A 27,698-nucleotide genomic window follows, 5' to 3' on the forward strand; every position below is an offset into this window, starting at 1 on the left:
GGCAAAAGACAATCCTACCATAACATTATTCTACCACCACCCCCTCCTTCTGTCCCTTTCTCCCCAACCCCATCCTATGAGTCTATTTTTTAATTTTTGTAAAGTCTTTATTTATAAATAATGAAAGAGAGAGAGAGAGAGAGAGAGACCTAGGGGTAGAAGCAGAGGGAGAGGAGAAGCAGATTTCCCACTGAGAAGGAAGCCCCCATCCAAGACTAGATCTCAGGACCCTCAGATTATGATGTGAGTCCAAGGCAGACATTTAACAGACTGAGCCACCCAAGTGTCTCCTTTGTGTTTACTTTAACATATAAAAATTCCTTTGGAAACTACCTTTACCTCTGCCTCCCAAGATACATGTTAGCAATTTTCCTCCGACATATAGCCCACCAATATACATCTGAGGTGTCTCGTGACAGGATTTATTGAAGAGTACTAAGTGTCCTTTCCTTCAAAGGAGCTAGCCCCTGGAACGCCTGAGTCGCTCAGCGGTTGAGCCTCTGACTTAGGCTGGGGGCATGATCCTGGAGTCCCAGGTTTGAGTCCCACACCGGGCTACCTGTGGGGAGCCTGCTTCTCCCTCTGTCTGTATGTCTCCCTCTCTCTGTGTCTCTCATGAATAAATAAAATCTTAAAAAAAAAAAAAAGCTAGCCCTGTCGACATCCTGGAAGCCTTGTTTCCAATATGCTTTGGAGGCCTATGCTATCCGGAACATAAAGCAGAAACATCAAAACTAGAAAAATCAGTGTTTGCAATTTTTAAATGTGAGGAAATTTTGGAGAAAAAGAGGACATGGTCTCTGACCCAGGACACCAGGCTTTCCTGACAACGGGCCATTTCTTCTCTCCCAACTTGGAACTATATAATCAGTCACCAGTTGCAACCCCAGTGCAGCTCTTCCTGCCCATGGGTCCTGTCCCTGTACTTTAACAAAACCACCTTTCTGCACTAAAGACGTCTCAAGAATTCTTTCTTGGCTACTGGCTCCAAACCCCAACACTTTACATCAATAGGAATTTCTTTTTATTTACTTATTTTTTTTAAGATTTTTTTTTTTTCATTCACACATGAGAGACACAGAAAGAGACAGAGACAAAGGCAGAGGGAGAAGCAGACTCCCTATGGGGAGCTTGATGCAGGACTTGATCCCAGAACCCGGGGATCACACCCTGAGTGGAAGGCAGAAGCTCAACCACTGAGCCACGCAGGTGTCCCATCAATGGGAATTTAAAAACTACATATAATTTGTACCATTATTTGGCAGGGACTTATGAAAATAAACTTTCCTATGGAAGGGGAGCATTTTGTCACCACAAAACATGTCTCTTTGGCCTAAGGATTATTTTATTTTATTTTATTTTATTTTATTTTTATTTTATTTTTATTTTATTTTAAGATTTAATTTATCCACAAGAGACACACAGAGAGGCAGAGGCAGAGGGAGGAGGAGCAGACTCCATGCAGGGAGCCCAATGCAGGAGATGCGGGATGCGGGCCTGGTTTCCGGGACTCCAGGATCACACCCTGAGGGGAAGGCAGACGCTTAACCCCTGAGCCACCCAGGGGTCCCACCTAAGGATTATTTTAAAGAAACTAAGGAAAGCTCTGAAACCCAGTAGAAGGTGCCTTTTGCAACACACATTTGTATTTATAAGGGAAAGCTCCACTTGTAAGGGTGTTTTCCTCCGCGTAGCTGCAAGAGGGAGAAAGTGTAAATTCCAGAAACTGATCACTGGAGAAGACATGGATTTAAATCTGGATAACAACCAAAAGAACGGTCATTCCTTTTGGCCTGGTCCCCTCTCCAAATGCTTCCCAATAGGATCATGTGTGGAGTTTCAAAAAGAATCATATCTAGTGCCCCCCTCCCCTCACACCCCCCCCCCCCCCCCCCCCCGCATTCTGTCATTCCGGGAGGGTGGAAACAACAGTGATGTTTTAATTAAATGCACATGAGCCTGGGAGGGTCAGTTCCATGCAGCACACTTTTCCTAGCCTCCAGTGGAATCTGTCTCCATCTGTTGAAGAGTAGGCCCCCTGAAAAGCAGAGAAGGAAAAACTCAAAGATTGGTCTCCAGGGAGAGAATCAGTTCTGAATAGCTCCTGACACAAAGGATGAGGAAGTTGGGCCTTTGCATTTCAAAGTCCTACCTGCAGGCGAGCAGCTTATGAGAGGCTCTGCTGGTGGCTTTAAAGGCATTTTTTCCTGACGCAGCTGTGATTTCTCCTGCAATCTCTTCTGAGAAAGAGCTCTAGAAAAGGAGGTGACAGACGAAATGGCCAGTTGTCAGGTAAGCCTTGCATCCCAGGTCAGAGGCCATGTCTTCTTTTTCTCCCCAAATTCCTCAGATTTAGATATTGCAAACATTGGTTTTTCTAGTTCTGATGTTTCTGCTTTATGTTTGCACCTAATTTTTAAACCTTTTCAGAAATGACACTCAAGATCAGGTCTTTAGACCACTTCTCCCTATTAACCAGAGCCTTTTATCCCTTCTCCCCAATCTGGCTCTCAGTAGGCCATCAACAGTTGTCACTTTGAATTACAGACCTGCGTGCAAGTATTGAAAATAATTCCTTTGTGAGAGATCCACGGGGACGGTGTTGAGTTAAAGAATCCTTTTTTTTTTTTCCTTTAGACTTTATGAATTTATTCATGAGAGACACAGAGAGAGAGAGGCAGAGACACAGGCAGAGGGAGACGCAGGCTCCATGCAGGGAGCCTGATGTGGGACTGGATCCAGAGATACCAGGATCTCGCCCTGTGCCGAAGGCAGGCGCTAAACTCCTGAGCCATCCAGGAATCCCCCAAGTTAAAGAATAAACACAGTGGATATAAGATACAAAAAAAAAAAAAAGGAATATTCTCTGAGAACAAACGGGGGCCCAGTCTTACTGTTTAGAATATGGAGAAGGTACTATATTTAAAATATACTAGATATTACAGGAAATGGAAACTGTCTGTGACTTTGTTGGGCCCAAGACTGCGAATCTGAGAAACCACCAAGGAGCCGACAGGGAAGCAAGTACACGAGGGTTTATTTACAAGCTTGAGCTTGGGTCCAAGTATACTCCACACAGCAGAACAGGGGCTTGGACCCTGAAGTGGGTTACAGCTGGTTTTTTTATGGGCTGGTCTAGGGGATTTTCAGAAGGGGTGGAGGAATTTTTGTTTTCCTTTCCAATATGGGGAAAGGGTGGGGGAGTTTCTTAAGATCTGATATGGGATTCTCTGCCGAGGGCATTCTGAGCTTTATGGTCTTTCCCATATGGGATTCCCTGCGTAGGACATCCTGCGGTTTTTCCTGTAAAGTTCAGCTCTTATTCCTAGGGGCCTAAGATGGCTGTACTTGTGCTAATGTTAAACTTGAGGTGGAATGGCCTTAATTTTTGTCGGCCTCCACAACTGAAGTTTGTATAAATGAAGAGTATTCATTAAGTTTACAGTCTGATTTACTCTTTAGGGGCCACAAGAATGTGGTGCCTAAATGGGGTGTCTCTTGATTGAATGCGGGCCCCCAAATATAGGGCGACCATCAGATAGAAGCTGGTAGCAGAGGAAGTGAGAGAATTCACCTGAGGCAGAACAAAGGAGCTAGAAGTTCACATTGAATAGACAGCGAGGGAGCTGGAGGGAGCTGCAGGTAGGACCACAGAGGAGAGGCTGTCTGCAAGGAGTATGTATAGAGCGTGGGGGCTGTGGTTAAAGGGGGAAGATGAGGAGATATGGCAACAAATGGAATCTTCCCTTTTTTGGGGAAGTGTACCTGGTTGTAAGAAGCCCTTTGGCTAGTTCAGGCCTCTGGACACTTCAGGGTGGGTTGTCTGATGGGCCTGTCTGCATTCAGCCAGGTGGTCACTGGCTCTTTCTGCATTCCATTGCTCAAGCCTGTTTGCCTAAGAGCAGCCACTATGAAGAACACACTGTTGCAGGGTTCTTGTCTGCCGAGTGGAAGAATGACTCTCGTGGACACAAAAGGGTGAAGTGATAGTTTACCAAGTGAGGGTGAGAACAGAAAGAAAGCTGTCTAGAGTGAGAGGGGTTTCGAACTGGTTGCCCATGAAGGTTTTTATGTTTGATCTTTTGTAGACACCTGACCCGGGGACTTGAATCTTGACATCACCACTGATAGCACCACCATTACTTCTCCTTTCCCTATCTCATCTCTGATGTTTAAAACAAATGAGTTGGTCTGTTTATGTTCCCTTATCTGTGGTTTTCTTACGGCTCCCCATTTCTGGGATTTTTGGTGAGCCCTGCCTGTCCCTTCCTCAACACCAGTAGTAATGGGTCCTTCAGTGTTCCTTAGGCACGGATATCAACGTTTCATTACAGCTGGTGTTAACTTCTTTTGGTTTGATGCTCTGCTAGATGTCTCTGCTGCAATGATCCTATTTTCCTTTTCTCTTTGTAAGGATCTTAGATTTGCTGAGCAATGTGCAGGAACCATCCCTTTTCACCTGGAAACTTCTTTCTTCTGAGTTTCTCTTTGCTTGTAGTTTCTTAGGAGAACAAAGCAAAAGAAACGTAGGTAAAATGAAACGTCCATAGTGAGATTTGCAGCTCACTGATAATACTTGAGACACGCAGAGTCTGACTTTTCTCAGGGAATTCACAGCTGCCTTAGTGTTAATGCTTTGCTTGAGGCAAAGAGCAACCTTAGCTTGATGGTAGCCAGACTCCCAGCATCCTAGACGTCCTCTTAAACAGATGTAAATCCCTTTAGAAACTTATTTTATCTATACTGCGCACCCCCCCCCCAGCTTAAAAGCATATAATCCATGCTTCCTCAAAATCACACTGCAGCTTTTTCTGCCCATGGGTCATATCCCCGAGCATTCATTTAAAAAAAGATTTTTTTCACCAAAAATGTCTCCTGGATAGTTGACCTTTTACTCCCAACCCACACCAAGCAGTTTCCACTGGACAAATGAAAACTCAGCTTCATGTAGTTGATCATATCGACTTCAGGGAGTGGAGGTTCTCCATCAACCACACTTCTGTCCTGTGAGTTTTTATTATATTCCACACTTATGTCACTGACATACTCCTTTCTTTAAAAAGCTTTTATTTATTTACTCATGAGAGACACAGAGAGAGAGACAGAGACATAGGCAGAGGGAGAGCAGACTCTTTGAGGGGAGCCCGACCTGGGACTCCATCCTGGGACTCCATCCTGGGACTCCATCCTGGGACTCCATCCTGGGACTCCATCTTGAGACTCCATCCTGAGACTCCATCCTGAGACTCCATCCTGAGACTCCCGGGATCACATCTGGAATTAAAGGCCGCGGCTCAACTGCTGAGCCACCCAGGCATCCCACACTTCTGGTTTAAAGGCAAACGTTTTTTGCTTGTATTCCCTCATTGTGCTAGACTCAAATAATAGCTGTTTTGTATCTATCTCATGTCTTTGTATAGATAGGGTGAATGAAAGAAACATCATTATCGGGATCCCGGGGTGGCGCAGCGGTTTGGCGCCTGCCTTTGGCCCAGGACAGGATCCTGGAGACCTGGGGTCAAATCCCACATCGGGCTCCCGGTGCATGGAGCCTGCTTCTCCCTCTGCCTGTGTCTCTGCCTCTCTCTCTCTCTCTCTCTCTCTCTCTCTCCCCCTGTGTGACTATCATAAATAAATAAAATTAAAAAAAAAAAAAAGAAACATAATTATCCACAAAGAGATTTATAAATCTCAGGTCATTGACAGTGTTTCTTAAATTCGTCAGCATGACAATTGCTGCTCTATCACGTTTTTTTTAAAGATTCTTTATTTGTTTATTTGAGAGAGAGCCTGTGAGCACAAGCAGGAGGAGTGGCAGAGAGAGCTACTTATTTAAAAAAAAAAAAAGTTGATGACTACATTTGTAGCCCCCCAAAACTTTCCCTGTAAGAAAAAGACACAACTTAACTGTATGATATAAACATAGTTTTCAATAATGCATATACCTATGTTGATGCTTTAAATTTACAACTTCAATTGGATAAACACAGTATTGATGTACTGATGTATTTATTTAAAGATTTTAGTTATTCATTCATGAGAGACACACAGATAGAGAGAGAGAGATAGAGGCAGAGACGCAGGCAGCAGGCAGGCTCCATGCAGGGAGCCCGATGTGAGACTCGATCCCGGGATTCCAGGATCACGCCCTGGGCTGAAGGCAGGAGCTAAACCGCTGAGCCACCCAGGGATCCCAAACACACAGTATTTATAAGTTTTGTGGATCACATGCTATCCTCTGACCTCAAAGTTAGTACATTAGAGCCTAATACCATGTTAAATGCTATTTTGCTGCATAAAGCAGGAGACGCCCGTAAGACAGAACTAGTTCTAAAATAGCTCAAATGACATGAGTTCACTGCTTGGTGAGTCACAGATGGAAACTACACTACATGGGGTTCTCCCACACAGGGATCTTGATTTGCCACAAATAAGATTATAGGGCATAACTTCCAAAGCAGAGACTCACAGAGCAAGGGGAAATGATGAATGATTTCCTATTATGGGGGGTTAGGGTGGATATTTAGAAAGGGTAGCCTGTTACCTTATGTAGAGCTGGCATAAGGTTGCATATAGACGTTAAAAAAATACTTTGTACTTTAGGTAAATGATGTTTGTCCTCCATGCATGGAGAATTTTAGTATTATAATGAGGTAAAAGTAACTATAGATGACTCCATGGGTTACACCTTAGTCTGTCTGCCTCAACCTGCGCCAGGCCAAACAATTCCTCGGGGCAGTCATTCCCCTTCTTCATTGGATAGTTTCTGTTTCACCACTGGAGGCTGCCCATGAGGTGTTTTGGCCTCAGTAAAGGCTAAGGTGGAAAGAAGAGGTTAAGTAAAATGTGAGAGACTAGGGTTGGCATTTATAAGCAGGTAAGCAGAAAGGGTCAGATCATGGGTTCTAGCTGGTGACACTAACTCCCTCTTTCATCTTAAGTACGTTGTGAACTCTTGTCAATGGCCATTTGGTAATTGTGGGATTTATTGCAGGGACTGCTGACGTTCAGGGATGTGGCCGTAGAATTCTCTCAGGAGGAGTGGAGATGTCTGAACCATACTCAGCGGGAATTATACAGAGATGTGATGTTAGAGAACTATGGACACCTCCTCTTCGTGGGTGAGAATAACTGCTCTGAGATTTCCCAAACCAACTCAAGGTTTCGTTCCTTCCTTTAGAGACTGTCTCTTGGGTGATTCCTCATTGCCTGACTGGAATCCAGTCCATGCAGTAAGGAACATAAGTTGGGGTTTTTAGATTTATTTATTTTTTATTTTTATTTATTCATGAGCGAGGGGGCGGGGGGTGGGCAGAGGAAGAAGCAGGCTCCATGCAAGGATCTCGACGTGGGACTTGATCCCAGGACTCCGGGACCACACCCTGATCCAAAGGCAGATGCTCAAGCAGATGCTCAGCTGCGGAGCCACCCAGGTGACCTGGGGTTGGTTGTAGGTTTAGAGAAAAATCTTAATGATATTGCTTTTCAGCTTTAGCTTCCCCTTCCTTAAGGTAACATCATTTCTGTAGATTAGTGGCAATTCTAAACATTGAACAGCATAAAATGGTATTGCCCACATTTTTTTTTTAGATATTTATTTATTTATTAGAGACACAGAGAGAGAGAGAGAGAGAGAGAGAGAGAGGCAGAGACTCACACAGGCAGAGGGAGAGGCAGGCTCCATGCAGGGAGCCCGACATGGGACTCGATCCCAGGTCTCCAGGATCACGCCCTAGGCTGAAGACGGCGCTAAACCGCTGAGCCACACGGGCTGCCCTTATTGCCCACATTTAAACTCTAATTTTTACTCATTATTATATCAGTAGTACTTGGAAGTGGAAGTCAGGATGTGAATATTTGAAACCCTACCTGTTCTAAAGTGGCTGTTGGTCAACAGTGTTTGGAAATCATCTTCTGTTATTTTACAATGGCCTCTCTTCTCTATTGAGCACAATAGTGGATTGAAAGAATCTCCAGCAATACTTCTATTCCCTTTCTCTAATAAACAGGTCTAATTGTATCAAAGCCAGATTTGGTCTCCTTTTTGGAGCAAAGGAGGGAACCTTGGGATCTGCAGACAAAGAAGACAGTAGCCATCCATCCAGGTAGGTGGGAATATGTGAAGCAGATGACAGAAGTTGAGGTCCAAATCTAAAGGAGGACGATAGACCCTAAAGAGCAGTTCCAGTAGCTCTCCTTGAATCAAAGTCAGTTGGGGAAGCCCAGTTTTATTTTTCTGTCTCTTCCAAAGGGGCATCTATTATGCAACATTATCATGCTCTTTTATTCTCTTAAGGATTCTCCTTCAGGTCCAGTTATGGTCCATCACATCCACAGGGAGGGCCAGGAGACTCCCATGGGAATGGGAGGGCCTCCATAATCTGAGAGCTTCTCCATGGTTTTGAGGACCTTGGGGGAATCTCCGTGTTTCTGAAGAACTTGATGCTAACTCTTTTCTAAGTTCTGTTTTGCCTCGTGTGGGAAGTGTGCCAGAGTTGTGGTGGGCATACGGGTTTTGGTGCAGAAATCCCAGGAACACTAGAGACAGACATCCCATGATTTCTGATTTATGCATTCCACTGTTATGGAGGCTTTAATCTTAATCATACAAAATTAGAAACTCAGTGATTTCATCAGATAAAGTCCCTTGATGATCCTTGCCTGAATTATTTAAGATTTGCATACTAGTCCTGGCCAGTTACATTATTTATTCTACCTTTATTTGCTAGCACTTTATTTTTTATTTTTTTAAGGTTGTATTCATTTATTCATGAGAGACACACACACACACACACACAGAGAGAGAGAGAGAGAGAGAGAGGCAGAGACATAGGGAGAGAGAGAAGCAGGCTCCATGCAGGGAGCCCGATGTGAGACTCGATCCCGGGACTCCAGGATCATGCCCGGAGCTGAAGGCAGGGGCTCAACCGCTGAGCCACCCAGGCATCCCTAGATCAAAAGTTCTGATATGACATGGGCATGTATGTGCTTTATAAGAAGTGAAGTAGATAGTAAAATTCCCATATTGAAAAAATGTTTTGCATATAGAATAATTTTACTTCGAATAATTCTTTTTTTAAAAGATTCATTTTTTAAGTTTTATTTCTTTATTTTTCTTTTTATTTTTATTATTTATTTTAAAGATTTTATTTATTTATGAGACACAGAGAGAGAGAGGGAGAGAGAGAAGCAGGCTCCATGCAGGGAGCCCGATGTGAGACTCAATCGAAAAGAAATAGAAAAGCAGCTTCTGGGCCCAGGATTATGTACTTTCTTTGTAGAGAACACACATAATAGTAATCCTGGCAGCTGTCACACATATGCTGGGCATTTGTCATGTCTGAGTTTTTGTTATTTACACGTTACAAAAGGGCAGTTACTGCTTTATAGCTCATGGTATCTTCCTGGCTCTTTCCCTTCAGCCCTATTATCTCTCCATTGTTTGAACAAGTGCCTGCCTTTTGTCCGAGCAGCCACCACACTGCTTCCAGAGGGTGTTCTCACTCTCTCTTTTTTCCATGTCATGTATGACAGAAACAAGTTCCTCAGGCAGCTGTAATGGAGCCAGATCATTGAACATACAGGCCACTCTTTTGTAAGAGTTTTCTCACGATGTTGCCATGGAGTGACAGGTTGAGCAGCTAGCTGCAAGGAGCAAGTGTCAAAAACTTCCTTTGTCTCTCTGATACGGCCTTTCTTCATTTGTACTTGCCTGGTGATGCTGTGCTCTCCTCATTGGCTTCTGGAGCATTCTAAAAGGTAATTTGGTCCTTTTTTGTCTCCATGGAAGACCAAAGCTCTAAGTGCTTCCAATTCCTCAGTTGCTGATGTCCTATGATAGGTATTAATTTTGCAAATTAGCATTTTAATGTACATGTATGTGAGCTTTGTAAGTGGAAAAACTTATTTTGTATCTTTTAGTTCTGTCTTTCCATAACACCCTAGGCTTGTTAGCAAAGACAGGCAAAGAAGATTGTTATATAGGAAGATCCAAAAGCTGTGGCCCTGAGTATTTATAATTAATGAATGTCTGGGAAAGGGATGGGGAAGGAAAAGCAGGAAGGATGTTTCGATGGATTTAACTAAACTAGGAAAATCACCCGTAATGAAATCTCAACTACCAGAAGAGGTCAAGGATATAAAACATTAGGGGGGAAACCCCACCTTACCTGAGTCACCTTGGCAGAAGGGTATCTTTGAACCCGAGGGCCAAATTCCATTTTCATGCATACCTGTTCTCTGAAAGGACATTTGCAAATTCTGTAAACTCCCCCTAGTCCATCCTGAAAATAATCATTCAAACCATTTGAAATATAAGATTGGATCAGTCATTCACTGAGACATGTCTGAAAGTTAGACATGGAGAAAGAAAGCTAAAAGTTCTAAGTGTGGGACGCCTGGGTGGCTCAGGGGTTGAGAGTCTCCTTTGGCTCAGGGCATGATCCCAGGGTCCGGGGCCCGGGGCCGCATCGGGCTCCCTGTGAGGAGCCTGCTTCTCTCTCTGCCTGTGTCTCTGCCTCTCTCTGTCTGTCTCTCATGAATAAGTAAGATCTTTTTAAAAATTCTAAATGTGACTGATTTGGGAAGTCTTTTTCAGAGGGTTCATTATTCTTCCACCAATACATAATCAATCCTTTTTCAATGTCTTTAATTTAGATAAATACGGGGGGAGGGGTCTTTATTCAGACATGAATGTTTAATAGTTATCAGATAATACATAATTTGGAGCAAGTTATTTATCTTTTTTTTAAGATTTCATTTATTCATGAGACAGAGAGAGAGAGAGAGAGGGGCAGAGACACAGGCAGAGAAAGAAGCAGGTTCCATGTAGGGAGCCTGATGTGGTACTTGATCCCCGGACCCCAGGATCACGCCCTGGGCAGAAGCAAGCGCTCAACCGCTGAGCCACCCAGGTGTCCCACGTTTTTTATCTTTATGTTTTATACACTTAGAGTCCTCACTAAAAGCCTTTCTATCTTCCATAATCACTGAGGTGTTTATACTCGAGACAGAACGTTATCAGTGGAATATATTGGGGAGAAACATTAATCAAGGGTCAGGAAACTCAGTTTCCAGATAACTAGTCTACAGTATTACATGTGGGAAAGTCTTTTATGAAAGCTCAAATCTTATTTTACATCATTGTGTCCTCAAGGAGAGAAGACTTACAAATGTAGTAACTCTGGCAAACCTTTAAACTGGTCTTCAAAACTCAGTCAACAGCAGAGATTTCATAATGGGAAAAAAGACCTGGGATTGAGTCCCACGTTGGGCTCCCTGCGTGGAGTCTGCTTCTCCCTCTGCCTGTGTCTCTGCCTCTCTCTTTCTCTCTCTCTTTCTCTTGCGTGTGTCTCTCAAAAATAAATAAATAAAATCTTGGAAAAAAAAGATAAATAAATGCATAAAATAATTTTTAAGATATAAGGAACATAAGATAAAGAAACATCCTGAATTTTAAATAGTTTTACCAAGGAGCACCTGCGTGGCCTAGTGAATTAAGCATCTGATTCTTGGTTTAAGCTCCGGTCATCATCTCAGGCATCCTCACCATAGTCTCCTCATGGGGTGGAGTGTGTTGTGGATTCCATCCTTTTCTAAGCATCTCCTGGTCACTCATTCTGTCTTTAAAATAAATAAGGAATCCTTTTTTTTGGCTTTCGGACATCAAATTGTTTTATTTTTAATTTTTTTAAATTTTTTTTTAATTGGAGTTCAATTTGCCAACATATAGCATAACACCCAGTGCTCATCCCATCAACTGACCCCCTCAAGGCACGTCCCCCCGTCACGCCCCCCCCCCCACCGCCCACCTCCCTTTCCACCACCCCTTGTTCGTTTCCCAGAGTTAGGAGTCTCTTGTGTTCTGTCTCTCTCTGATATTTCTCACTCATGTTTTCTCCTTTCCCCTTTATTCCCTTTCACTATTTTTAATATTTCACTCAGCATAACACCCTCGAGTTCCATCCATGTCAAAGCAAATGGTGGGCATTTAAATAAATAAACAATCTTAAAAAAATAAATAGATTTGCCAATTACTGTTTAAGACTATGCTGGCAGTTCATTAACATCTGGATGTATCTTTATATTAGCAGTTGGTAGAAGTCAGGAATATTAGTTATCCCGTTGAAATAAAGAGATTTCACAGACATCTGAGGAAAGTATAGTTAGCTATTCTGTAAAGGGTATAAAATTATTGTAAGTCCATTTCTACTCCATATTGGTCTCTATTTATTTATTTATTTATTTTAAAGATTTATTTATTTATTTTTATTCAGAGAGAGGCAGAGGCAGAGACACAGGCAGAGGGAGAAGCAGCCTCCATGCAGGAAGCCGGACATGAGACTCGATCCCAGGTCTCCAGGATCACACCCCAGGCTGCAGGCGGCGCTGTACTGCTGGGCCACCGGGGCTGCCCTGGTCTCTGTTTAAAAAGCATTGAGAGGGAAGCCTGGGTAGCTCAGTGGTTGAGCCTCTGCCTTTTGGCTCAGGGCGTGATCTGGGGGTCCTGGGATTGAGTCCCACCTCAGGCTCTGTGCAGTGAGACTGCTCTCCCTCTGCCTAGGTCTCTGCCTCTGTCTTTGTGTCTCTTATGATTAAGTAAATAAAATCTTAAAAAAATTTTTAAAAAGGCATTGAGAACAGAATTCACAGAAAATTACCTCTGAGGAACAAGAATGGTTCTTGTTTGTCTGAATGCTTATAATGGGTATTTTGACTAAGAATCATGGTGATGTGGTAGTGGTGTCTTTAGAGTGCATTTGAAATTATATGTTTTAATTAGTAACACTGGATGGATTCTAATGTGTTAACAGTGATCTGGAGTGAAGTTTGTTTGTTTTTTTTTTTTTTTTAAGGATTTTATTTATTTAATCATGAAAGACACAGAGAGAGAGAGATAGAGACAGAGAAAGAGAGGCAGAGGCACAGGCAGAGGGTGAAGCAGGCTCCCTGCAGGAAGCCCAGTGTGGGAAATGGATCCCGGGTCTCCAGGATCATGCCCTGGGCCAAAGGCAGCGGTAATCCGCTGAGCCACCGGACTCTGCCCTGGATTGAAGTTTTATCCCATACCAACTATAGCCTGCCCCAACTTCATCAAGGTTGTAGGTAAGGAGACAGGGACACAAAGTATACTTGACCTTTGTGCTATGTGAGTTTGAACACCGTGTAGGTCTATTTATAGCGATATTTATTTATAGTACAGTATTGTAAATGTATTTTCTCTTTCCTCTGCTCTTCTTAATATTGTCTTTTTTTGAGCATCCTTTGTTGTAGTATTATCATCTGTAAAATAACATGTATATTCATTGAGTTTTTTTCTTTAATGAGAGAAAGAGAGAGAATATGCAGGGGGAGCAGTAGAGGGAGAGGGAAAGCAGATTTGGGCTCGATCTCAGGACCCTGGGATCATGACCTGAGCCAAAGGTAGACGGTTAATAGACTGAGCCACCGAGGCATCTTTAATGGACTGTTTTTGATTAGGTTTCTGGTCAACAGGAGGCTATTAAAATTAAGTGGTAGAGAGTCCATATTATATACATGGGTTTTCAACTGCATGGGTGTTGGCACGAACCTCTGCTGTATTCAGGAGTCACCTGTATTTGTTAGAGCAGTGGGATGCTGTGACTAATAATCTTTTTTCCCTGTAGTCTTAAACCTCAAATTATTTGAGGTTATTTTGTTTTTAAGATTTTATTCATTTATTCACGAGACACACACACACAGAGTCAGAGACCTAGGCAGAGGGAGGAGCAGGTTCCATGCAGGAAGCTCGATGTGGGACTCCATCCCTTGATCCCAGGACCCCAGGATGATGCCCTGAGCAAAGGCAGAAGGTCAACTGCTCAGCCACCCAGGCGTCCCTATTTGAGGTTATTTTCCCCAAGTTTATGTGATGTGTATTTTCCTCCTTATACTATACTCCAGCTAAAGCAGTATGATGGGTTTTTTTCCTTTAAGATTTTATTTATTTATTTGAGTGAGAGAGAGCACAAGCAGGGGGAACAGCAATGGGAGAGGGAGAAGCAGAGACTCCCTGCTAAGCAGGAAACCCCATGTAGGGCTTGATCCCGGGACCCCGAAATCATGAGCTGAGCTGAAGACAGAAGCTAAATCAACTGAGCCACCCAGGCACCCCAGGATGATGTTTCTAATAAGGATGATATAGATGTATTATTGAGCGTGTGGCTAAATGATTTCTTGATAATGCTGTGTTGGAATGCATTTTGTATAATCACACTGCCTGCAGGGGCTTTGAACGGACCCTAGTTCTACCCAGTGGCAAGTACACTAGATAAAAGGCCCCAAGTCACAAGTAAAGGTAACTTTTGATAGGACTTCCTCTATAGTGTTTGTGAAAGAGCTGTCTGCTGGCAGTATTTAGCATAAGCTCCCCTTAGAGAAGACCCCTGCACAGTTAATCTTACTCATTTTGGTTTGATTTGTGCATTCTAGATTTAGCCCAGGAACTCTAAAGCACTCCAACCATGGACTCGAAACATGGCATCTGCCCCACTTCTTGGTCATTTTCTCTGCCTGCACTCAATCTTGAACCCTTCAGGCTGTCTCTCAAGGCATAGTATTTACATCCTCCAATACCTATGAGTAGTAAACTTTATTTTCCTTTCTTTGTTTTCTTTTATTGAACCTTGGCTCATCATCCAATGCCCAGGGGTCCTACTTAAAAACTGTTAACTGAACAAAGTCAATACACATATAATTACAAGCCATATCTACAGAATTTTCTATCGCTATTTATAAATTTTTAATCTATATTTTTCTTTCTTTGGTAGTCTCTCCGCCCCATAAGCCCCCCCAACAACCGGGTCTCCAGGATCACGCTCTGGCCCGAAGGCGGTGCCAAACCGCTGAGCCATCAGGGCTTCCCAAGGGATTTCATTTATATGAGAAAGGGACACAGAGAGAGCATGCAAGAGCTTGCAGGAGTCAGGGGAGGGGCAGAGGGAGAAGGAGAAGCAGATTCCTCAATGAGTGGGGAGCTCAGTGTGGGGCTCAATCCCATAATTCTGGGATTGATCAAGGCAGATGGCCAGACAACCATATCAACCAGATGATCCTGGACAACTCTTGAAACTTGGGGAAGTTCTGGTCGGGAGCTCACTTTGGTCACTGCAATGTCTTAAGTAGCTTCTAGTGATGAATAAATTGACAGAGATGGGGACTTGAGGAATGTGGTGATTTTCTGGGATTCAAGGCAGTCAGATCCATTCCACATGAGTTCATGAATTCCCTGGTGGTCCTCAGACCTAGCTGCTATTGGGTGACATAGATAACTATACCTTCCAGGTGCAGATGTGGGAGTGTGTGGAGAGAGGATTCCGGATGATTAAACATTTTGGGCATAGGTTTAAGGTATCATCTGGCAGAGTCGATGTTGATGATGAAGAAGGCTTTTGGATACTAATAGGCAGAAGAAGAAACACTGATATCCCAGGTATATAACCCCCACCTAGATCTGCTTCACTATACATGTTTGACATTCCAGGGTTGGTGACCCACAGCTGGCACAACCTCCCTCCCTCACTTCCACTCAGCCCCATGTTCAATCTAGTCCTGTGTTCTTGACTGTGTGCAAAGCACTGCATATCTTAGGAGCAGGTCACCAGTCATGGATGCTTAAAATGACCATGGATGCCTCCAATGGCCCACCCAGTTTTTAGTCTTGATATCCCTATGTGGTTTCACAGCCCATGCAGTCCTTAACACCCTTCCTGATCTGAGTGGAAAGAGGATTTTTATCAGTTGTCAAAACTGATAAAATAAAGTTGGGTATCATGTTATACTCACATTTTAAAGTGGTTCCACTGAAGGATAATGATTCATTCAGGGAAAGCCATCCTCCCCAAGGCACAATGCCCACCGTGTCATTGACCTACTCTGGGCTCTTTTCTTCTTGGGAGAAGACCCTAGTTCTAGGTCGTCCCCCATGGTGAGGCACTGTGCTGGCCCATGGGGAAGTGTACTGTGGTCATAGGGAAACGACTCCACTTAACCTTCTGATGCTGTCCCTATTGATCTCTGTAGTCCAGGGGGTGCTCAGCATCAGCCCTGAGTCCTGAGAATTGCCCAGTGATGTCTTATGTGTATAGTTGCTAGTTGAGCTTATTATGAGAAGTACAGAAGTGGGATCTACCTATGTCACCATCTTTATGATGTCAACCCTCTGTGATGAATACTTTTATATCTCGTGAGGTAAAAATGAATGTCTTGCTACATACATGTATGTATGTGTGTATATGTTTATATGTGTATATAAATATGCACACACTGATTATGTGTTATTGATGAGATGCAATGGAGTACATTTAGATACTTAACAACATTATGAAGAAGAGTGACAAACTCCTTCAGTGTTAAAAATTATTCGATATCATTCTTATTTTTGCCATGCAGCGTGTTTAATTGGTTATCACACGCGGTTTTGTTTTTTGTTTAGTTTTTTTCCAATTTCATCCTCACGTTTCAGTTACAACTCTAGGAAAATTCCAACGGAATATATTCAAGCAAAGTTTAGTGTTACCAGGAACATTTAGTTTATATATGTTTAGTATTCTAATGGAGATGTTGGGGTTTGGAATTACTGTGTTTTTACTTTACACTCTATCCGCTTAATTTTTTTGTGTTTTCCTATATGAATTTTAAGAAAATAATTCTATATTTCCTTCTTTTTTTGTGAATATTGTATACTCAGTACCATATTGCTTTAGCTATAAATTCTTGCACGCCATGAAAATTTAGTCACAGTGGGAAGTTCCTTCCTAACTTTAATTTCAACTTGTCAGCATACATTATGACACTTTTATTTGAGTATTTGTTTGTTTGTTTGTTTGATTGATTGATTAAAGACTTTATTTATTAGAGAGAGAAAGAGAGAGAACAGAGTAGAGGGAGAGGGAGAAGCGGACTCCCTGCTGCTGAGCAAGGATCCTGGGGCCCTGAGATCATGACTTCTGCCAAAGGCAGATGCTTAACCCACTGAGCCACTCAGGTGCCCTGACACTGATCTTTCAATATACATCTCTTATTCTTGACATTTTTTTAAAGTAAAGTCACATGTGGAGATCGTAGGTGAACAGTTCAGTGGGATTTCACAACCGAATCCCATCTCTATAATCCATTGAGCTCAAGAAACTTTATTTTGTTTATCCTCTAAAATTCCCCTTGAGGTCCTTAGTAATTTTCCCGAAAGCTCAACACTCCTTTAACACATGAGGAATAGGGAACCCTGGGTGGCGCAGCGGTTTGGCGCCTGCCTTTGGCCCAGGGCGCGATCCAGGAGACCCGGGATCGAATCCCACGTCGGGCTCCTGGTGCATGGAGCCTGCTTCTCCCTCTGCCTGTGTCTCTGCCTCTCTCTCTCTCTCTCTCTCTCTCTCTCTGTGTGTGTGTGTGTGTGTGACTGTCATAAATAAATAAATAAAAATTAAAAAAAAAAAACATTGGGGTAGCAGTCCCCTTGTTTAAAAAAAAAAAAAAAACACATGAGGAATAGGTGTCTGTCCTTGTTTTTGTACTTTACATGAATGTAATCAGGTGACGGGAACTCTTTTGTAATTGGCATTTTTTTCCTTTCTGTCTCTTGCCTGTAAATGTATGTATCACTGCATGTTGCTGTGCACCATTCATTAGAGTTGGATGGATCCAGTTCCATCGTGTGAATATCAACTGAATGCATCATTCTAGTATTAATAGGCAAGTGAATGGTTCTCGGTCTATGACTGTCATGACTATTACTGGCATGTAAAATCTATAATTTGTCTTTATGTGAAAAATGTAGATATATCTGCTGCCTGTGTGTGTGTGTGTGTGTGTGTGGGAGTGAATTGTTGGTAAATAGGTTTATTCAGCTTTAACAGACACTATGAAACTCCATCCCACAATCTTTATAACACTTTTCACACACATCGCAGCACATGGGATTTCTGGCTTATCTACATACTTTCCAAAATTTGGTAGTTTATGTCATTTTCACAGTAGGCTTCTGGTTGGAAGGAGAATAACCAACTCTTGGTTTTATTTGCTTTGTTGTAGTTACTTCCTTTTACTATGGAGTAAAATCTTTGTATAATCTCTTCAACGTGTCCGGTTAGTTATTATGATCCTCTTCCTGTTAATGTGCAGTCTCAAATTGATAGTATTGAATTCCAGAAGAATTCTCACTTGATCATGTTGTAAAATGGTAAAGTGTGCTTTTGATTCCATTTGCATTATTTCATTGTGGACTTTGCATGAATATTCCTCACAGATAGTAGTTCGTAGATTTCTTTACTTGTAGTTTCTCCTATGGCTTTGATAAGCTGCTAATGCTGGTGTCACAGAGAGTGTTGTCATTTTCTCCCTTCTCTTTACTCCTTGCAAATATTTGAGGATATTGAAGTGCTTTCTCATTATATATTGTATGAATTATCCCGTGAATTCATCTGGCATAGGATTTTTCCTTGTTCGGAGGTTTTTTAAAATTACCTTGTCAATTTACTTAGTAGGCATAGATCAGTTGAGATTGTTTTAGAGATTGCTTCATGATGGAGTCCAGGTAAGTTAGATCTTTTTGGCTTTTTTTAAAGATTTTATTATTTATTCGTGAGAAACAGAGAGAGAGAGGCAGAGACACAGGCAGAGGGAGAAGCAGGCTCAATGCAGGGAGCCCGACATGGGACTGGATCCTTGGTCTCCAGGATCAGGCCCTGGGCCAAAGGGGGCACTGAACCGCTGAGCCACCAGGCTGGACCCTTTTTCGGTATTCATATCCATTCAACGGTATTTATTCCTTGGCATATATATGTATCATTGCCTCTTTTAATTATTTTCATTTCTGTAGTATTGGTTATACCATTTCTTCCTATTTTAGTTGGTTTCCTCTTTCATTCTTACTTTAGTTCTAGGTCCATCAATTTTTATTTTTATTTTTTCTGAAAACCAAATCCTCGTATTGTTGATATTTTCCTAAATTCTATTTTATTCATTTCTGTTTTATGTTTAAGTTTCCTTTCTTCCACAGAGTGACAGGATTGCCCAGTCAGTTAAGTGTTTGAGTTCAGCTCAGGTCATGATCTCGAGGTCCTGGGTTTAAATCTTGTGTCATGCTGAACAGGGAGTCTGCTTGCCCCTCTGCTTTGGCCTTCCCCTTGCTCATTCTCTCTCTTTCTCTGTCTGTCTCTCTCTCTCTGTCTGTCTCTGTCTCAAATAAGTAAAATAGTTTTTTAAAAAATTCCTTCCCTCTGCTGATTTTGGGCTCCTATGGTACCTTTCATGATTACTTGAGCTACAGGAAAGTGTTTTGTGTCACAGTATGGAATTAACTGTTAAGCTATGTGGTCACTATGTTGTGTACAAGTTTATGTGTCCATGGAGGGATGAAGTCCTGAGGACTCCTCAACCATCTTGCTGATATTCTCTGACTGATTTGATGGCTGTGTATTAGATGTCATCAGTATTTTCTTCTGAAAGAAGTAAGTGGAATGACTTACCTTTTCTGTTATTCTATATTTTTCAGCTGTATCTTCACATGACACCCCAAGCTTCCTGTCAGAGCTGTGCAAAGAAGCTTCATTTCCAAATGTGTCAGTGGGTCCATATAAACATAGTGTTCTTGAGAAGTTACACTTAATGATAGACTGGGACAATGATCATAAAGGATATATCCAAATTGAGGCTACTTCCCATAATAAGAATCTCACTGCCCCACATGGTGAAGGATATAAAACATTGTGTAAAACCTTTCCTTTTCAGGCCACTAGTTCTATAAAGCAGAGTGTTTCTGTAGGCAACAGCTCAAATCAAATACTCAAAGATACATATTTATGGAAAGATAATGTAGAAAATCTGGAAAGTTACCATGCTGAAGATAATAATTTGAACAATCTGAAAAATAGGATTAGACCGACTTTTCAGTCAAATATGTCTAAACATCAGAGATTTACAAATGAAGAAGCAACTGCTAGGTGGTTTCAATTTGAGAGGTCCTTCACCAAGGACTCAACCCTACAAAATGACCAGACCATTTTCAGTGAAGACAGACTTGCTCAAGGCAGTGAATCTGAGGAACAATGTAATCAAGGCCCAAATGTTGATAAACATCTGAGGACTCATTCTCCAGAGACCCATTCTGAATGTAATACATGGGGGGATGTCTTTCATCAAAGAGCCAACCTTGTATATAACACTATGCATAGGAGTGAGAATCCTTATAAATACAATGATTGTGAAAATGATCTTAACCACTCCACCGGTGTTGGTGATCATCCGACAATTCATGGGAGAAAAAAACCATGCACATACACTAAACCTGGGAACCTGTTGAGTCAGTCATCAAGAATACGCACACACAAGACAGTGTGTAGTAGAGAGCAAGCTTACAAGGGTCAAGAACGTAGCAAGGCCGTTATCCATCAATCGTCCTCACTCAGCATCACACAATTCATAAGGGAGAGAAATCTTATCAATGTAAACAATGTGGCAAAGCATTTATCTGCCAATCAAAACTTACTCAACATCACAGAACTCATACAGGAGAGAAACCTTATATATGTAAAGAATGTGGCAAGACCTTTAACCGCCAACCAAACCTTATTCGACATCACAAATTACATACTGGAGAGAAACCTTACCAATGTAAAGAATGTGGCAAGGCCTTTAACCAGCACTCAAACCTTACTCGACATCACAGATTTCATACTAGAGAGAAGTCTTATGAATGTAAGGAATGTGGCAAGGCCTTTATATATAAATCAAGTGTTACTCAACATTACAAAATCCATACTGGGGAGAAACCTTATGAATGTAAAGAATGTGGCAAGGCATTTATCCATCAGTCAGGCCTTACTCAACATCACAGAATTCACACTAAAGAGAAACCTTATCAATGTGAGGAATGTGGCAAAGCTTTTAACCACCACTTTAACCTTAGTAAACATCACAGAATCCATACTGGAGAGAAACCTTATAAATGTGAAGAATGTGGCAGGACCTACAGCCACCGGTCAAGCTTTATTCACCATCACAAACTTCATACTGGAGAGAAACCTTATGAATGTAAAGAATGTGGCAAGGCTTTTCTCCATCAATCAAGCTTTAGTCAACATCTCAGAATTCATACTGGAGAGAAATCTTACCAATGTAAACAATGCGGCAAGGGTTTTTATCAGCAATCAAACCTTACTCAGCATCACAAAATTCATACTGGAGAGAGACCTTATAAATGTAACGAATGTGGGAAGGCCTTTATCCATCAATCAAACTTTATTCGACATCACAGGATTCATACTTGAGCAGTTCTTACAAATATAAGACAGTGAGAGAATTTTTAAGACCTGTTGAACCTTAACTCTACATCAGAGCATTCATATTGGAGAGTAACTAATACATGTGTAAAGAATGTGGCAAGACCCTTAAGCAATGTTACACTTTCATTCCTTATCAGAGAATGGATAGTGGAAGTGATTATAAATATAGGCAAGCCCTTTCATATTTCTCAAGCCTCTCTCATCATTACAGAATTCATACTAGAGAGAAATATTATAACTAAAGAATGTGGTAAAGGTTTCAGGATGTTCAACCCTCACGCAGTATCACTGAGTTCATATAGAGGAAAAATGATACAAAATCGAATGAATGTGGCAAACCTCTAGCTGGAAGTCATAACGTGCTCCATATTACAGTTATCATACAAAAACAAAATTGAAATGGGAAGAAAGTGGCCAAATCTTTAACTGGAATCAAATCCTTACTCAGTATCCCAAAACACAATCTTGGTTCAAAGTGTAGCAACATAATGAAGGAGGAGAGCATGTTACACCTTAGGAAACCTCACAGTTCAGAGAAGAAAAGTAACTTGAAAGGTAAAAATAATTAGAAATGTATTTAATTGAACATAAAATGTGAATAAATGTCACAATTCATAGTACAAAGCAGTTTATCTGTCACTCTATTCAGACATCACATCAAAAAGGGACTAATATAAAGTTAGTCAGTTAGATCATGTATGTGCAATTATGCTTCAAAAGAGAGAAGGGATGGATTTTTGCATGGGTATAATTTCAATGTGTTTTTGTTTTCATTGAGCCTATATGAGATTTGTGACTTTTGCAAATATTAATGTGTTTCTATAGTCACAACTCCTCAGAAAATTTTTTTATTCCTAGTGGGTTTGTGAAACTATGTAAGTGATTCTTGTTGCATCAAAGATATGAGATGCTCTTCTTCCTTAAGTGGGATTCATCATACCTAATTTTCCATGGAACATTAAGGACAATACAACATGAATATATGAAGAAAATATATATTTTTAAAGATTTTATTTATTCATGAGAGACAATAGAGAGAAGGCAGAGACATAGGAAGAGGGAGAAATAGGCTCCCTGTAGGGAACCTGACATGGGACTTGATCCCGGGTTTTTAGGACCACACCCAGAACTGAAGGTGTCGCTAAGCCACTGAGCCACCCGGGCTGCCCTAAACAACCGAAGTTTGATTGATAGATCTATAGCAATCTTTTACACTTTTTCAATTAAATATAACCTGCTTTTCCTGAAAAATAAAAAATAAAAAAATAAGGGGGTCAGTTCAACAAATGGATATAACCTTATGATTATCTATGTACCCAACACGAAAGTACATAACACATGAAGCAAGTATTAACAGAGAAGAAGAGAGGAAAAGATGGCAATACATTAGAAGGGGACTTCAGGGGACGAGTGGGTGGCTCAGCGGTTGAGTGTCTGCCTTTGGCTCAGGGTGTGATTCTGGAGTCCCAGGATCGAGTCTTGTATCTGGCTTCCTGGGCCTCCTGCATGGAGCCTGCTTCTCCCTCTGCCTCTCTCTCTCTCTGTGTCTCTCATGAATAAAGAAATGAGATCTTTTCAAAGGTGGGGGGGGGGGGGAACTTTAATATTGTACCTTCGATAATGGATAGATTTTCCAGACAAAATCAATAAGGTGATGTCAGACTTTAATGATAGAAGCAGGCAGAACATTCCATCCAACAGCATCAGTAAAACAGATTCTTCTCACAGGCCCATGAAGCATTCTCCAGTATCGATTTTATATTGGGCCACAAAAGAAGTCCTAATTAATATATGACTGAAATCATACCGAGCATCTTTTCCAAGCCACTTTGGCATGAAACTAGAAGTCAATTTCAAGCACAAAACTAGAAAATTCACAAATACGTGAAAAATAAGCAAGTTGCAACCTTATTCATGATAGGCAAAATATGGAAATAACTTGCCCATTGGCAGACAAGTAGATAATGTGCATTTATACAATGGATGCTCTAACAATACATTTAAAGGTTTCTAATTGAATAGCTCTTAAAAATTCTTATCACGTGAAAAATTTTAACTAAGGTGATGTTAACTATGTTTTAAAATAATATATACGGGATCCCTGGGTGGCGCAGCGGTTTGGCGCCTGCCTTTGGCCCAGGGTGTGACCCTGGAGACCCGGGATTGAATCCCACATCGGGCTCCCGGTGCATGGAGTCTGCTTCTCCCTCTGCCTGTATCTCTGCCTTGTCTCTGCCTCTCTCTCTCTCTCTGTATGACTATCATAAATAAATAATATTCAAAAAAAAGATTTAAAATAAAATAAAATAAAATAAAATAAAATAAAATAAAATAAAATAAAATAATACATACTGGGATGCCTGGGTGGGTCAGTGGTTGAGTGGCTACCTTTGGCCCAGGGTGTGATCCTGGAGTCCCGGGATCGAGTCCCACATCAGGCTACCTGCATGGAGCCTGTTTCTCCCTCTGCCTATGTCTCTGCCTGTCTCTTTCTGTGACTCTTATGAATAAGATAATCTTAATATATAAGATAATCTTTATATATATATATATATATATATACTTATATGAAGCATGTATCTTAAACTAATAATGTTTTATGTTGATTATATCTCAATGAGACTGGGAAACAATATTAGTGGTTGCTGGTGATGGTGGGGATGGTGATAGCTAAAGAATGAGTTTTCTTTAGAGGTGATTACATGTGATTTGACTACGGTTTGCCTGCACCTATGTGTAGAATCAGTTAAAGACCTACCGTTTGTACATTTTAAATAGGTGAATTATAGAGCATGTAAATTGTATGCAAATCTGTTTTAAAAGAACCCCAAATAAATGCCCGTATGAGAAGACCTAGTAGTATAACATCTCAAGACTATAAATTCAGCTGTTAAACACATATACGGGATTCCTCGGTGGTCAGCTGTTTGGTGCCTGCCCTCAGCCCGGGGCGTGATCCTGGAGTCCCGGGATCGAGTTCCCACATTGGGCTTCCTTCAGGGAACCTGCTTCATGCTCTGCCTGTGTCTCTGCCTCTCTCTGTGTCTCTCATGAATGAATAAATAAAATCTTAAAAAAAAAAAAGGCACATATATGTGTAGAATTTCAAATGGAATTTAGGAGTTAACTGTCTCCTGTGTTTTCAATTTTGTAGTAATACAAAAATTTTTGAAAGGAAGCACATTGGTAGGAGGTTTTGTCAAATTACACATATATAATTATTAGTAGGAGTTGAAATTCAGCACTTCAATATTGGATGAAGAAAGTAGAGATGCTAAAATATGTATGGGTTTCTGCAAAGAAACAAAATCAATAGAATTCATATCTATCTTTTCGTACTTTTAATATCTGTCTCTATAGATCTATAGCTATAGAAATAGATATAAGCTTATCATAAAGAGAAATAGATCTCTATTTCTCTATATATCTACATAGAGAGTGAAAGGTTTCTTTAATGAATTGACTAAATCAATTGAGAGAGCTGGCAAGAGAAGGCTGCAAAGAAGGCCATCAATCTAGAGACCTGGGAAATAGTTGATGCTGAAGCTGGACAATCTGAAGAGCATCTGGAGACAGACTTAGGTCAAAAGGAAGAAGCACCTTTGAAATGTACAGCTAATTATGTTCTCCAGAACAGACTGCCTAGTGGTAGTGTGGGTTTATTTTCATATAACTTTAATATAAACTCACTAAAATGGAAAAAGACAAAATTCTAAAAAGAGTTCAACATAATATATTTTTTAAACATTTTATTTATTCACAAGAGACACACAGAAGCAGAGAAAAAGGAAAAGGGAAGAGAAGCAGGCTCCATGCAGAGAGCCTGATGTGGGACCCGATCCCCAGAACTCTGGGATCATGCCCTGAGCCAATGGCAGACATGCCCAACCTCTGAGCCACCCGGGCATCCCAAGTTAAACATAATCTTAGAATATGTTGACTAAGTGTATAAGAATATTCAGCATTTTCAAGCATGGACTGGTGCCTAGCTACAAAATCAGAATTATGGTATGTATACATTTAACAATAGAATCAGGAGCATATACATTTTTTTAGGTATTATAGGTAAATAATTAGTGTTAGCCAAAGAGAAAATATTTTAATTATTAAATAGGATTAAAAGACAGAATACCTCTGCAATTGAACCTCATTTTTCTAAGTATAGGAGAAGCTAATTGATAAAATAACTTGAATATTCAAGAATGAAAATTGATCAGATTTCACAGCTAGAGGTGGAGTACAAATAAATACATGGATAGCACTTTTAGCCTCATGATAGATGAGATAAAAATAAATGGTAATAAAGAGTACTGGTGAAGCCAGGAGGAAAAAAAAAACTATGAATAAAATAGGACATAAGTGCAACTTTAGGGAAGAGCTGTCCAGTATGTGTAAAAATTTTCAATTCATTTACCTGTGAAGTAGTAATTATAGTTCACATTCTACTACTCCTAGAAATAAATAGGGGCACCTGGGTGGCTGAGTGAGTTAAGCATCTATCTGCCTTCAGCTCAGGTCATGATCCCAGGGTCCTGGGATTGAGTCCCAAGTCTCGCTCTCTGGTCAGTGGGGAGCCCGTTGCTCCCTTTCCCTCTCCCTCCGCATTTGCTCTCTCAAATAAAAAAAAAGGTTTAACAAAGAAATATATACAAATGTGTCTGAAATATGAATCACAACATTCTTTATATAGAAGAAATTAAAAATGGCATCTATGTGTTCAATAGAAAATACTTAGATGGATATTTTAAGATTTGTCCTAATTCCATTTTTACTACTACTGAAACATCTCTAAAACATATCACAGAAATGTTGAGAAAAGCTGCATCACCTTATGTGACACAATATGCTCATAAAATGGCATGCATCCTTTTAACTCAATATCTGTATGTATATTTTAAAAAGGCATAGAGCTAGGAAAATTGGAGCGTATGTTTTGGTAGGGAGGGATTCGTATTGTATATATATTAGTACAGAACATAACTTCTTTAGAAGTATTTGAAATATTTGCCCAAAAAAAGAAATGTTGCTTTGGTAACAACTATTGGAACCACACTTGAAACTGTCTGATTGCAAAGCCAAAGTTCTACATTGCTTCCCCAGTGTTGAATTGTAAGCCTTTGTCTCTCACTTATACTGAATGATCCAGAACAATTCCTCGATATACAACGGGCATTCAGTTCAATGAATGCAGTATAGATTATTTCATACACCTCCAAGTTTTAGATATCTAGATTGATTCTATTGTTTAAAAATTAATTAACAAATCAAATTTGATGTATGATTTTAAGGGCAGTGTTGATAACTGATTTCAGGTTTTGGAATAATTTATTCTACTCCCTATACCAATCTCTATTTTGTATTCAGTGATGCTCTCATTCATTCTCTAATGAGCTTTTTAAATTCTGGCAGAGCTCATGCCCCCTTAGTCCTCTGCATTTTTCAGGACTTTGCACTTTATTGAGGCCACTGACCCCATCTGGATTACACGTGTAATTTCTTTAATCCCAGTCTGCACAGAGCAGCCCGAATATCAAGTGCCCACTAAGCACTACAGGCTGTCCCTCCTCTTTTGATATTGAGAACCTCACTGCCAACTCCAAAGGGAATCTTGGACCTCAAAGCTGATCCACCCCAAAGCAAACCTCAAAAGCTCTAGGTCATTACTTCACAGTGAGACTTGTTCAGGGCTACGGAAAAAGCCCAAGGAGGAAGTGAGAACTGACAGATTTTGCGATATAGAGGAGAAATATTCAGAGAGCCGGCCTTCAGAAGAACAAGGAAACAAGGAAACAAGTGAATGAAAAGCCCCCTGGACACCTCAGAGGGAGATAAGTAAAGGTTTTCAAGTTGTGAAAAGAATGGTCTCTGAGTGACAGTTTCAAAAATAGAAATATTTTTCTCTAACTATGGGTTAGGATGCACGTAAGGGAGACGTTGATTCCGTCTCTATTGGAACATCCATCTTCTGGTGATTATTGACTGTTGACGTGAGGAAGTAACCAGTACTAAAAAAGCTTTGCATCGTGTGTTTCATAGAGCAGCTGTTAGGCTCAAATGCATTTTGTGACATTCTCTCTGGTTTAAAAAAGATTTTAGTACCATGCCTCAGTTCAACATGGATTTCTCCACAGTTTCTACTATGCACAAGACTTCCCACATCTTTTTTGATAATAGCTTCCTGTTACTCAGGTGTGAATAGAGAAAGAGGTGATCTGATAATACTAACAACTTCATTTCTACACTATTGTATCAAACCTTGAAGTTTCATACTTATGGTATCACATCGATCACTTCATAATGTGATATGACTCTTCACTTACTGTGATACCTGACATTGCACTTTGACACTGCTTACACACAAATGAATACTGTCTAATAAAAATTTTGTTTTTTCTGTCT

At 40.9% G+C, this 27,698-nt stretch overlaps 1 protein-coding gene across 1 annotated transcript; it reads left to right on the forward strand.

The window, feature by feature from the left end:
* Nucleotides 1-6,976: 6,976 nt before the first annotated feature.
* On the forward strand, nucleotides 6,977-21,917 carry LOC140599048 (uncharacterized). Its single transcript, XM_072758972.1, has 3 exons — nucleotides 6,977-7,121; nucleotides 8,010-8,105; nucleotides 19,511-21,917. Exons 1-3 carry the CDS (start codon nucleotides 7,088-7,090, stop codon nucleotides 21,301-21,303), a joined length of 1,923 nt encoding a protein of 640 aa, XP_072615073.1. The 5' UTR covers nucleotides 6,977-7,087; the 3' UTR covers nucleotides 21,304-21,917.
* The last annotated feature ends 5,781 nt before the right edge of the window (nucleotides 21,918-27,698 follow it).

This window comes from Vulpes vulpes, chromosome 1 (genome assembly GCF_048418805.1).
Source record: "Vulpes vulpes isolate BD-2025 chromosome 1, VulVul3, whole genome shotgun sequence".
In the NCBI taxonomy this organism is placed as follows: Eukaryota; Metazoa; Chordata; class Mammalia; order Carnivora; family Canidae; genus Vulpes; species Vulpes vulpes.

Excerpts from the sequence above, each read along its gene's own strand:
- LOC140599048 (XM_072758972.1), top strand. The coding sequence starts at position 7,088 with ATGTTAGAGAACTATGGACACCTCCTCTTCGTGG. Across the intron at positions 7,122-8,009 it reads TGGACACCTCCTCTTCGTGG|GTCTAATTGTATCAAAGCCA; the intron begins GTGAGAATAACT and ends TCTAATAAACAG. Across the intron at positions 8,106-19,510 it reads GACAGTAGCCATCCATCCAG|CTGTATCTTCACATGACACC; the intron begins GTAGGTGGGAAT and ends TATATTTTTCAG.